Genomic DNA, 12,274 nt, shown 5'->3' with positions numbered 1-12,274 from the left:
GCTCAGGTCATGACCTTGCAGTTCGTGAGTTCGAGCCCCATGTCGGGCTCTGTGCTGACAGCTCGGAGCCTGGAACCTGGAGAGGGAGTCTGTGTCTCCCTCTCTCTCTGCCCCTCCCCTGCTCGCACTGTCTCTCTCTCTCTCTCTCTCAAAAAAAGATTAAAAAAAATGTTTAAATAAGATAAGGAACCAATTAAGATGGGAGGCCTGTAGTCTCAGTGGTTCCTAAGTTCCCTGTACCATGCACTTGATATCTATCATACCTTGCTTTCGACTCTCATTTGTACTGATGACTTATATTGTCATCTCATTTATGTATGTCCTTTCTCTCCAAATGGTCTTAAGATGGGCGATGACCCTCAGTTATTCTTCTCTGCAAGGCTCGCAGCATCGGGGGAAATATTCCATACATAAGTAGATGTTAAGCGAATTGGTAAAACAAGGCCATTTACAGGGACAACAGACAGCAAGGCTTGATGGAAAGAACACGAGACCAGGAGTTAAGACACACGTGTCGCAGGCTGAGCTCACCTCTGCTACTGACTAGCTGAGTGACCACAGAAAAATCCCCTCTACTTGGGCTTCAGTTTCCTCATCAAAAAAATCTCAAGACTCCCTTTCAGTGCAAACGGTCCATACAGGAGTTCCACTCTTTCTGCAATTGTGTGGCATTTCACTCACTGCCACTAGAGGGCGAGCAAAGGTCACATAAATATCAGAAATTCCACACCCTTAAAGACACAAGTAGGAGTGCGTTTCTTTTACTCCATTTTAAGAATACCAGTATATGAAAATGATGCTCTGCTCCATTCCATTCTGCTAAAACTTTTATGGAGCTTCCCCCCTGGAAGAAAAGCCAAAGATCTTAACAGACGAAGCATTCGTACACAGAGCTGGCTTTCTAGACGTTACCCGAGGAAAGGATTTGAAAGCTGGATGACAGTTATACTGCTTATGATAATTAAGAATAATAGCCACCACAGGGGCACCTGGGTGGCTCAGTGGGTTGAGCGTCCGACTCTCGATTTTTGGCCCGGTCCTGGGATCAAGCCCCATGTTGGGCTCTGTCCTGAGGTCTCCCTCTGCCTCTCTTCCCCATTCAGGCACTCTCACTCTCTCTCTGTCTCTAAAATTAAACAAAAACATTTTTTTTTTAAAGAATAATAGCCACCGTTTATCAACCATCTCCCTGCTTCTACCCTTCCAACAGTATCTTCCCAATATGGTAGGCAGAATGATACTTTAAAAACCCAAATCACAGGAGCACCTGGCTGGCTCAGTCAGTTAAGCCTCCGACTTTGGCTCAGATCGTGATCTCGCGGTCTGTGGGTTCGAGCCCCGCGTCGGGTTCTGTGCTGACAGCTCAGAGCCTGGAGCCTGCTTCCCATTCTGTGTCTCCGTGTCTCTCTGCCGCTCCCTATTCGCACTCTGTCTCTCCCTCAAAAATACACATTAAAAAAAAACCAAACAAACCCAAATCATGCCATGTCACTCCTCTGTTCAAAGCCCTGCAACGCTCCCATCTCTACTTAAGGGATAATTCAAACTCCTCATCACGGCTTAGGAGGCCTTACCTGCCTAGTTCCTCCAATACGATGTCCTCACACTCTGGAAGTCCCGCTGGACACACCAAGCAAGCTGCTCATATTTATATATATTTAGATTTATGTACATATATATAACACACTCATTTACTTGTTTATTTTCCATCTGCCTCCACAAGAAAGTAAGCTCTTGACAACAGGGATTATTGTTTGCTTTCTTTCCTTATATTCCAAACACTCAGAATGATGTCTCTGACCCATAGAAGGCACTCAAGAAATAAGTGTACCCCGAGTGATTACGATATGGTGGATGTCCTATCTCACTTAAGCCCCACAACCACCCTACGAGTTGGCATCACAGGTTATCCCTGTGTGACAGATGAAGAAACCAAGGCTTGGAGTAGTTCAGTAACTTGGCCAAGGTCAATCACAGAGCTAATAGGGGACAGATCTGGGACACAAGCTCGGTGAAACGATTCCAGAACCCATACCTGTGGTCTCATGTCATACTACCTCTCTGAAAGAAACAAACATTTTTGGGGGCGCCCGAGTGGCGCAGTCACTTAAGCGTCTGACTTCGGCTCAGGTTGTGATCTCACAGTTTGTAGAGTTCGAGCCCCGCATCAGACACTGTGCTGACAGCTCAAGCCCGGAGCATGCTTTGGATTCTGTGTCCCCCTCTCTCTCTGTCCTTCCCCTGCTCACGCTCTGTCTCTCTCTCTCTCTCTCTCTCTCTCTCTCTCTGTGTCAAATAAGTAAACATTAAAAAATTTTTTAAAAAAAGAGACAAATGTTTTGGTCTCCTGAGAACATCATTAAGTAATAACATACATCCAAAGGGAAATCCTGTAGAGATTTCATTTAAAATAAAAATTCCTGGGGTGCCAGGGTGAGTCAGTCGGTTGAGTGTCCGACTCTTCATTTTGGCTCAGGTCATGATCTCCCGGTTCGTGGGTTTGAGCCACGCATCGGGCTCTGTGCTGACGGTGCGGAGCCTGCTTGGGATTCTGTCTCCTTCTCTCTCTGTCCCTTCGCCTGCTCGCTCGTGCGCTCCCTCTCCCCAAATAAATACATAAATATTAAAAAAAATTAAAAACAAATCAATAAAATAAAAATGCCCCAGACTTTCCATGGCTGACCTACGAAAGGAGTAACCAGAAACAGTCCCTGCCAGCTAGGTCCCACGATGTACAGTTCAGTCCCACCATGTTAGGGAATAAACAGAGCCTTGGGTTCTCAAGACATTTAAATAAAATATGGTGTTTCTTAAGACTCTCTCCCACGCGACACGCGGAAACTGGGCTTTTCGGTCTTCAGTGGACCCTGCTGATACCATCTTTCACCCACAGACACAGGAATCGTCCATTTTACTCCCAGCAAAAGGGACGCGCTCCCATGCGTCCTGACCCTTTTCCCCACGGCAGGAGCCACCTTCACCGGGCGGTCAGCAGGAAGAGAAAAGAGCCAAGAAAACCGATTTATGGAACTGAAGTAAACATTTTCATGAGATTTTCAAAAAATACGTCGACAGAGTCTGGCTGTAACAGTTTCTTCCTAATGTAGCAACTCTGCTGTCTGTTCCTAAATAGGCAACTGATAGAAAAGCACATTACAGAAAGTATTCCCTTGAGGATACACAGCCCCAACTATTTTAAGGTGTTCGTTTCATTTCCCTCCCCCCCCCCCCCATCAAAACGTGGCAACGAGAAAGACATGAGAAACAAACCTTCCGCCGAAAGCTGCTGTTCATTTACCTTTAAATATTTAATGAGCTCCCCCGGAACTTCTGCGGAGCCCGACTGAATCAGCTGGCAATGATGGAAGAATTTGTGGACGTGTAGATCCTGCAAAACACATGGACACAGCCATAGAAATCGGATTCATCACCCTCAAACACAGGCGCTCTAACGCTCCGTCCCCCCCGCATCCGCGTCTCACAAGCTGATCGATCTGGGTCTTCTGACTCCCAGATTCGGCAGCTGCAGTCACCGACACGTGTGCCCGTGTCCCATGGTCCCCTCGGGCGGAGTGAGCGTGTACCCACGCATACCGGGCAGGCCACAATCTTTGCGCAGCTAGCCAAATGTTCATTTAATTCCTTTTTTGACGGGTGTGGTCTGTTGGGTCGGGCAGCCTCTACATCTTAAGTAGGTTTCATGCCCAGTGTGGAGCCCTATGCGGAGCTTGAGCTCACGACCCTGAGATCCAGATGTGAGCTGAGATCAAGAGTCGGATCCTTGACTGATGAGCCAGCCAGGGGCCCTGGGCTGCTTCTAGATTTTAATGAAATGAGTAGGAATAGAGGTCTGGACTGATAGGTGAAGAAAAGGTATCAGCAGGGAGTTACCAGATAATAATAGTCTCAGGCATTCAATGCCCAAGCGATCGTGGCATTTGGTCGGCAAGTATCCAGCCATCCTACGTGGAATCTAGATACTGTATACCGAGAAGGACCTCATAGGCCATACCAAGGAACGTGGACTTCATCTTCCTCATCGGTGAATTTCCAAACTGTGCTTGAGAACCTCCAACAGATACTTTGATTGTAATTTCATGGATGCCAAGAACAAGGGTAAACTACTAGCCATCCATGATCCACTGACTTCAAATTGCTATGTTCAATTCCGGTCTATCTATGAGAAACACATCAAACAAATTCCAACAGAGGGGCATCCTACAAAACTTCACTACTCATGAAAACTGACAAGGCCATCATAAACAATGAGTGTCTGAGAACTTGTCCCAGCCAAGAGAAGCCTAAGGCGACGTGACAACGAAATGTAATACGTTACGCTGGATAGAATCCATAGGTAAAAAAGAAGGAAATCTGAATAAATACAAACTTTAGTCAATGGTTACGGATCACTACTGGTTCATTAATTCGAACATACATGCCATACTAATTTTTTTAAAATATTTATTTATTTTGGGGAGAGCACAGCAAGGGAGGGTGAGGGAGAGGAGGACAGAGGACCCAAAGCAAGCTCTTTAAAGAGCTGACAGGCCGACGGCAGCGAGCCTGATGTGGGGCTCGAACTCCTAAACCAGGAGATCGTGACCTGGTTGGACGCTCAACCCACTGAGCCACCCTAGTGCCCTTGTGCCATACTAATTAACGTAAGAGGTTAGTAACAGGGGAAACTCGGCACAGGGTATATGGGAATTGTGTGTACGACCCTATTTTTCTGCAAATCCCAAACTGTTCCCAAAACTAAAATTTATTTTTTAAAAAAGGTGATGATAGCCTCCAACCTTCCTTTCGGAGTTTTGTAAGGCATGAATCCATTAATGGGAATAAACGGATTTGGAGATTTGACGGGGATTATACAACTTGAGCTATTACAATTAAGAATGATGTTATTGCTAATGAGAAAGTCTCTGAGGCCACAACTTCTCTGAGGCTGCAGGAATCGAACATAGTCTATTTTAAACAAGAAATGGATTCAGGAGCCCCTGGTTGGCTCAGTCAGAAGAACATGTGACTCTTGACTGTGGGGTCCTGAGTTCAAGCCCCACACTGGGTGTAGAGATCACTAGGGAAAAAAAAACAACAATAACAACCGAACAAAGAACTTTAAAAAAATATTCAAATAGCAAAATTGACGAAATTCACATGATGCAACTTACTTGAGTATAAATGGTAGACTCTAAGTGGCTTTTAATCTTCAACAAAGGCTTAGCGCCATCTACCCACTTAATATCCACATTCGATTGCTGTGAACAGAAACAAATGTGTTAGTTTCACACATAGGGAATTCCTGGAGAAAACAGTCTGCCTTTAGAGTAAATGGATCCTAAACCATTTTGAATTTCCAATCTTTGGCAGGCTGACACTTTTATAAATTACAATAAAAATGAACTAGTAACTAAAGGAGTATTTTAAGATGATGCACAAACTCCAAGCCCCAGCTTTTGAAACTTTTTAGAATCAACAGACACCAGGTAATCTGGGTCAAATTGCTATCAAAGTTTTACACTGATTTTCCTGACTTATCTTTCTTGTGGACCAGTCCTCAGACCACAGTTTGTGAAGCTATCCTCTAGAATACAGCATTCTACTTTTTATGTTTTTGAGAAAGAGAGAGAGAGAGAGAGAGAGAGAGAGAGCGTGAGCGAGTGAGTGAGTGCAGGGAGGGGCAGAGGAAGGGGGGAGGAAGGAAGGAGAGAAAGAAAGAAAGAGGAGAGAGCGAAAGAAAGTGAAAGAGAGAGAGAAGATCTTAAGGAACTTCCATGCTCAGTGCAGAGCCCAACTCGAGGCTCGTTCCCACGTCCCTAGGATCATGACCGAAGCCAAAATCAAGGGTCAGACGCTCACCGACTGGGCTACCCAGGCGTCCCCAGCATTCTACTTTTTAAACGCGACATTGTGATTACTTCAACAAAGACAGTTATTCTCCTACCCTTCTTGGTTCTGCATCATTCACATTCAAGTAGCCTGGAGGAAGATTGGCTGAAACCGGCAGCTGCTGCTCAAATGTAATGATTCTACCATCCTTCAGCAAAGGTACCCAGGCAAAGCCAACTGCCAACACAATAATCAACCGTGAGAAACGAAATCGCAAATGCAATTAGCTCCACAAATCTCTGACTGCTGGGGAGCAGGGCAGGGTGGCGATGTTTCCTGCGGTGGGGGTGGGGTCCATATGTGGGAGTCCAGGTGTTGGGCGTCCGAATACCCGGGAAGGAACAATGCATTTGGATGGCTTCCTAATCCCAGCTTGGCCACTAATGACTTATTTACTCAATTTCCTGGACTATAAATTGGGAACAACACACAATCTTTCCATCTCATAGTTAGGAGAGAGCAAAGAGAGGTAATAATATACGCAAATACTTTAAGTTTTTTTTTTTTAATTTTTTTTTTTTTTTAACGTTTATTTATTTTTTTGGGACAGAGAGAGACAGAGCATGAACGGGGGAGGGGCAGAGAGAGAGGGAGACACAGAATCGGAAACAGGCTCCAGGCTCCGAGCCATCAGCCCAGAGCCCGACGCGGGGCTCGAACTCACGGACCGCGAGATCGTGACCTGGCTGAAGTCGGACGCTTAACCGACTGCGCCACCCAGGCGCCCCAACAAATACTTTAAGTTTTTAAAAGTGCATCAGGACCATTATGTTTACCCTTTGGGGGATAATCTGTGGTAGACTTATTTTTTAATTTTTTAAATGATTATTTATTTTTGAGACAGAGAGAGACAGAGCATGAGTGGGGGAGGGGCAGAGAGAGAGGGAGACCTGAAATCCAAAGCAAGCTCCAGGCTCTGAGCTGTCAGCACAGAGCCCGACACGGGGCTGAAACCCACAGACCGCGAGATCATGACCTGAGCTGAAGTCAGACGCTTCACCGACTGAGCCACCCAGGCACCCCTAGACTTATTTTTTTTAAAAAAGGACTCAGATCTCTCTCATCCATTCTTAGTAGAAGTACAGAGTCTTGTGTCTGGGACAATCTCAGACCACCGGCAGTAAGTTCCAAAGTTTCTGACAGCAATCCAACAGTAGGGGACTACGGAAAAATCAAGGTCACAAGCCAAGGTTGCAGTCCGTATTCATACAAGGCAGTACTCAGTTGGGCGGTTTTCCTGAGTACAGGAGGAGGAAAATGCAGTAGGAGAATGCAGCCAGTGCATAAGTGTTTACAACTTGCATCCACTGAGAGATTTTTCCCAGTCTCTATATTTCTTAACGGTTCTACTCAAGAAAGCCTCTTGGATTTCTATTAAAGAACTCATCATGTTCTAGCTAAACGAGTCAGAGCCATCTGTATTCCTCAGGTTGAACAGTGTCAGTATTTCCATTATAGAGATTACTCTGGGCTTCAAGTGTTTATAACTCAGCGGTAAAAAAGCTTGCTCTGGACCCAGTTCTGGCATACGAGACAGGGTGTTGGCTGGAGAGCACTTTTTAAAGCCGCTGCCTTCTGATTCTTTAAAATTCTTTGCGTGAGCGTGTGTGTGTGTGTGTGCGTGCGTGCGCGCGTGTTTATACTGTGAACACAGAAGTCAACACAAATCTGGTTAGAATGTTTTCATTCACGTGTTTAATTTGGCAAATGCTTTAATTCTTAAAAGAAGACAAATCTGTTGCTTTCTCTAAGTAGACTAAATGGCTTTCTCAGACTCTGAAACACGCCCGCAGGGATCTTTACTAGTACAGCTTCAGAAATGGTTTACCCAGAGCTGTTCTCCTATAAAGAACACAGGAAAGTAACATGAGTGCAAGAACCATTCAAAAGGACTCTGTCAGAGTAATTAACCGAAAACTGGACAGGAGACAAAAGGCTTCCAGTCCAGAAAATAGGAAAATCTCTTTCTTGTTCTTGGGCAAAACTTTTCCCCACAGAAATTTGTAGTGAGATAGAATTCAGATACCATACAATCCATCCGTTTTTTTTTTTTTTTTTAAATATAATTTATTGTCAGGTTAGCTAACATACAGTGTATATAGTATGCTCTTGGTTTCGGGAGTAAATTCCCGTGATTCATCGTTTCCATACAACACCCAGTGCTCCTCCCAACAAGTGCCTTCCTCGATGCCCATCACCCATTTTCCCCTCTCCCCGCCTCCCCTATCAATTCATCCGTTTAAAGCGCACAATTCAATGATTTTTAGCCTATTTCAGAAAGCTGGGCATCCACTGCTACTCATTCCAGAACTCTTTCATCACGCCGAAAAGAAACTCCACACCTCTTAGAAGCTACTCCCTATTTTCCCTTCTCCCCAGTCCCTGGCAACCGCTAATCTACTTTCTGTCTCTATGGAATTGCTTAGGCAACACCTTCCGCACGGTGAATTAATCAAAAGCACGACCAAGGGTGTCTCTCAGTGAAAACGCATATAGAGCACTTGGAAGCTGGAAAGGTACGATGTCAAGCACACGCCATCTGGCTCAAAGGCGTGGAGCCACTTAAGGATGGGCAGGAACACGTGATGAGTGGCCCACAGAATAACCATCTCCTGCTCCACTGAGCACCTTGCCCACTGCTGTCTAGGATGGAAATAAGGAAGCAGTCATTTGTCTTTCAAGAGATGCACGGCCTTGGGTTCCTACTGTTCCGCCAGATTTCTTCTCAACCCTCAAGGTCCCTGCCCTGAACAAACTGCGATTTCTACGGACTTCCCGCAGAACAGCTCTTACTGGTGTTTACAACCCTTCTGTATTTCCATATATTGGTGACAGAATGCAATCAAATCCACAGCCTGGCATTCAAGGCTTTCCACGATCTGACGCCTCCTTATCAACCTGACATCCTGTGGCTCCCCCTCCCAACACCCTGAGCTCTCGTGGTATTGAACTATGTGTGGTTTCCTGGCCATGCCCCCCTCAACAGTCCACCTCTCTCTGTACAGGCTGCTCCTTTATCCTCGAATCCGCTACCTTCCTACCATCACTGCATTCTCAATCTCAACCCCGCCCCTCTAAGGCCTCACCCAAACACCATCTCCTCCTGGAAGCCTTCCCAGATTCCCAGCCACTCGTCCCTCCACCAGTTGAAGTAATAACTCAATATTCTCTGAGATCACATCGTACCACTTTCTCAGTAACGACTTTTGATCTTGTATTGTAGTTGTCCACACAGGTCTCATTTCCCCGACTAGACCATACGCCCCCTTAAGACGCGATCTACGTTTGGTTCTCCACGGTACCTACTACAATGTCTTTCTTGCACATAATAAACATGCAGACGTAGTTGGTGAACGAATGAATGGATGAATGAATGAGTTTAAGGCCGATCCAGGCCAGCCTGGATCTGGATCCCAGAGCATGCTGACATCTATACAGTGGGGGGGGGGGGGGCACACCCCACGTTTACAGGGCCCCTATGGTCTCCTAAAGAAGCTTCTACTGCTTTACCTCCAGCCTTGCCGAATGGGACCAGGACTGGGGCTTCACTACTAGAGTTTATTCCAGTTCATGGCATCTGTTCTGTTCTCACTAGAACCAGGGGGGGTCCCCAATCTCCCTCAAGCTCAACAATGTCCCCAGCTCTGGGCTCACCTCCCACTTCCTCAGGGAGCCGAACTGGAAAGTTCTGGTTGCTGGGCCATTCTACATAAAATAAATAGCACAAATACTGCCTATCACAATATGTGTCCCCGCATGAGAAGCATGACTTTATGTTGTGTGTGTCACTTTACGTGACTTCCAGGACTCCAAGCACACAGGCAAGCATTGGGACGCGACATGTGGTAGAAATGGTGGTCGCATGAACATACAATTCATCTCATACCGATGAACCTTTTAACTCCGAAATGTGCTTTTTAAGAAGTGGCTCGCAGCCTGAGGAAAAGAGGCCTGTTGCATTCTAGACAATTTCATCTCAAACAGCCGTAGAAAGACACTTTTAAAGAATACACGCACCTGGAGTTTCAACTGTGTCCTGCTTTTTGGTTGTTCCCTTTGTGTTAATTTCACAACTTACATGATAAAACGTGAAGAGCAAATGATGTTTTTGATGCAGGTGAATGGGAAGCTCGATTTTAATCTGCAATGACAGCAAAATCGCACACAGCATTTTGTTTCATTTTTAATTGTCAAGCTGGACTGTCAGACCTTCAGTTCAGTTGCATTGTTACTTTCCCAATGACGTATTTTTCTAAATGACAAGCCAAGTCACCAAATAATAGATACTGTTTAGACATACTTTCAAGGCTTGTCCAGTCCGTTTCAATTTGAAAACAGTATTCTCCTGGGTTGTGAGGGCTGATTTATTACTTTTGCTGGAGAGGTCAGTGGATTCTCCCGGACTCAACTTTGCAGCAGGATTTTCTAAAACACTGGATCAAAACCACAGCCTCACAGCCCAGGAATACTATGTAACTCAATCTGCGTCAGTGAATACAATCTATCCAAAATGTGTACTGAATTCGAAAGGCTTCTTTTCTCTAAATTGTTGTCCTTCCTTTATGCGAGGGGGGTGGGGTGGGGGGGGGTGGATTAAGCTTTGCAAATAAACCTGCAAAAAGTCACTGTGGTATTATGGTATGCACCAATTACAGTTCACGTAAATATCGTTTGAAGCAAAATGTAAGTTTACTTAAAGAAATAACAATTGTAGGGGCACCTGGGTGGCTCAGTTGGCTGAGCGTCTGACTCTTGCTTTCGGCTCAGGTCACAGTCTCATGGTTTTGTGGGTTCGAGCCCCACATCTGGCTCTGCACTGACAGGGCAGAGCCTGTTTGGGATTCTCTCTCTCTCTCTCTCTCTCTGCCCATCCCCCACTCACACTGTCTCTGTCTCTCTCTAAATAAATAAATTTTACTTTTATTTTTTTTAACATTTATTCATTTTTGAGAGACACAGTGTGAGTAGGGAAGGGGAGAGAGAGGGAGACACAGAATGTGAAGCAGGCTCCAGCTGCCAGCACAGAGCCTGACACGGGGCTTGAACTCACAAACCATGAGATCACAACCTGAGCTGAAATCAGAGGCTTAACCAACTGAGCCACCCAGGTGCCCCTATAAATAAATTTAAAAAAAAAAGAAAGAAAGAACAATTGTCACCCTTGACATGTGAATTTAATCCTAAAAATGAATACTCTTTTCTTAAGATTTATTTTATTTTTAGAGAGAGAGAGAGAGAGAGAGAGAGCGCCATGAGTGAGGGAGAGGGGCAGAGAGTGAGAGGGAGAAAGCATCTTAAGCAAGTTCCATGCTCAGTGTAGGGTCCGATCGTGACCTGAGCCAAAATCAAGAGTCAGACGGTCAACCGACTGAGCCACCCAGGCGCCCTTTCAAATGAAGACTTTAATACAAACCCCCCATCTCAAGTGATTTTCCAATCAGGACCCAACCAAATATGTGCAAAGCCTCCTGGAAGTATGTCAGCGACAAATTACGGGTTAACTGATTTGACGCACGTGCATTTACCTGCACAGAACACATGCAATGTCCCTCTCCCTCTCCCGGTCCTGGTCAAGACAGACTGGATGACTGAAAAGCCTGCTTCTTTCTGGCATCCTAAAAATAACGTGGATTACTTCTACCTGATTAAGTTTTCTGCAGCGACTGGTGTTGATTACAGAGGGGGCCAAATTAAAACAGCTCGGGGCGGGACATCTGGCCGAATTATCATTCATGCAAGGCGTGGTTTTGGCGTTAGAACTGATTTCTGTCATAGGTAGATGTCGCCAGAGCGTGCCGATTCACAGCGTCCACGCCATCTGGGTATCTAATGGTCTGTTGCACATAAATACAGGCCTCCCCTCTCCCTGGGGGGCTAACCCACAAAGCCGCCGCCTGTATCCAGGTTCGTGGAGACACGTAGGAGTCAAATCCAGTCTGCAGATTTGGATAAGCCAGGGACATGCCGACTAGAAGAGGCTGTGACAGAGACACTAAGAGAGACTCTGGGAGGTACACAGAGATGTAGAGGTGGAGAAGGAAAGAGAGACAGAGACAGGGCCGGAGAGGTAGACTGGGGAGCGGGGCACGGAGCCTGGGAGACGGTATAGCCAGTGTTGCTGTGTCTCCCAAAGCCTTTCACTTACAGAGAGGCTGCACCCCCAACCCCATGCAAAACCACAGGAAGAAAAATCTAGAAGGGCCTTGAACAAAATCTGCTCTGAATTTCTTATTTTATTTTTGTAAGTTTATTTATTTCTTCTGAGAGAGAGAAAGGAGGGGCAGAGAGAGGGAGAGATAGAATCCCAAGCAGGCTCTGCACTGTCAGCACAGAGCCCGAGATGGGGCTCGAACCCACAAACCGTAAGACCATGACCTGAGCCGAG

The 12,274-nt window shown here is 45.8% G+C and overlaps 1 protein-coding gene across 5 annotated transcripts in view; it reads right to left on the bottom strand.

Annotated features, from left to right (window-relative positions):
- The window catches only part of DOCK11 (dedicator of cytokinesis 11), a 202,512-nt gene that overhangs the window by 92,749 nt on the left and 97,489 nt on the right, over positions 1–12,274 (bottom strand). For all 5 annotated transcript variants that reach the window (XM_045470976.1, XM_045470977.1, XM_045470973.1 and 2 more), the window contains exons 20-23: positions 9,907–10,030; positions 5,945–6,066; positions 5,172–5,258; positions 3,299–3,388 (exon numbers count right to left, since the gene is read on the bottom strand). In XM_045470976.1, coding sequence (XP_045326932.1) covers positions 3,299–3,388; positions 5,172–5,258; positions 5,945–6,066; positions 9,907–10,030 — 423 coding nt within the window. The remainder of the gene's footprint in view (positions 1–3,298; positions 3,389–5,171; positions 5,259–5,944; positions 6,067–9,906; positions 10,031–12,274) is intronic.

Source organism: Leopardus geoffroyi, chromosome X, assembly GCF_018350155.1.
Source record: "Leopardus geoffroyi isolate Oge1 chromosome X, O.geoffroyi_Oge1_pat1.0, whole genome shotgun sequence".
Classification (NCBI taxonomy): domain Eukaryota; kingdom Metazoa; phylum Chordata; class Mammalia; order Carnivora; family Felidae; genus Leopardus; species Leopardus geoffroyi.
The sequence above is the reverse complement of the archived record's forward strand: the minus strand, read 5'-3'. Positions and strand labels throughout refer to the sequence as shown.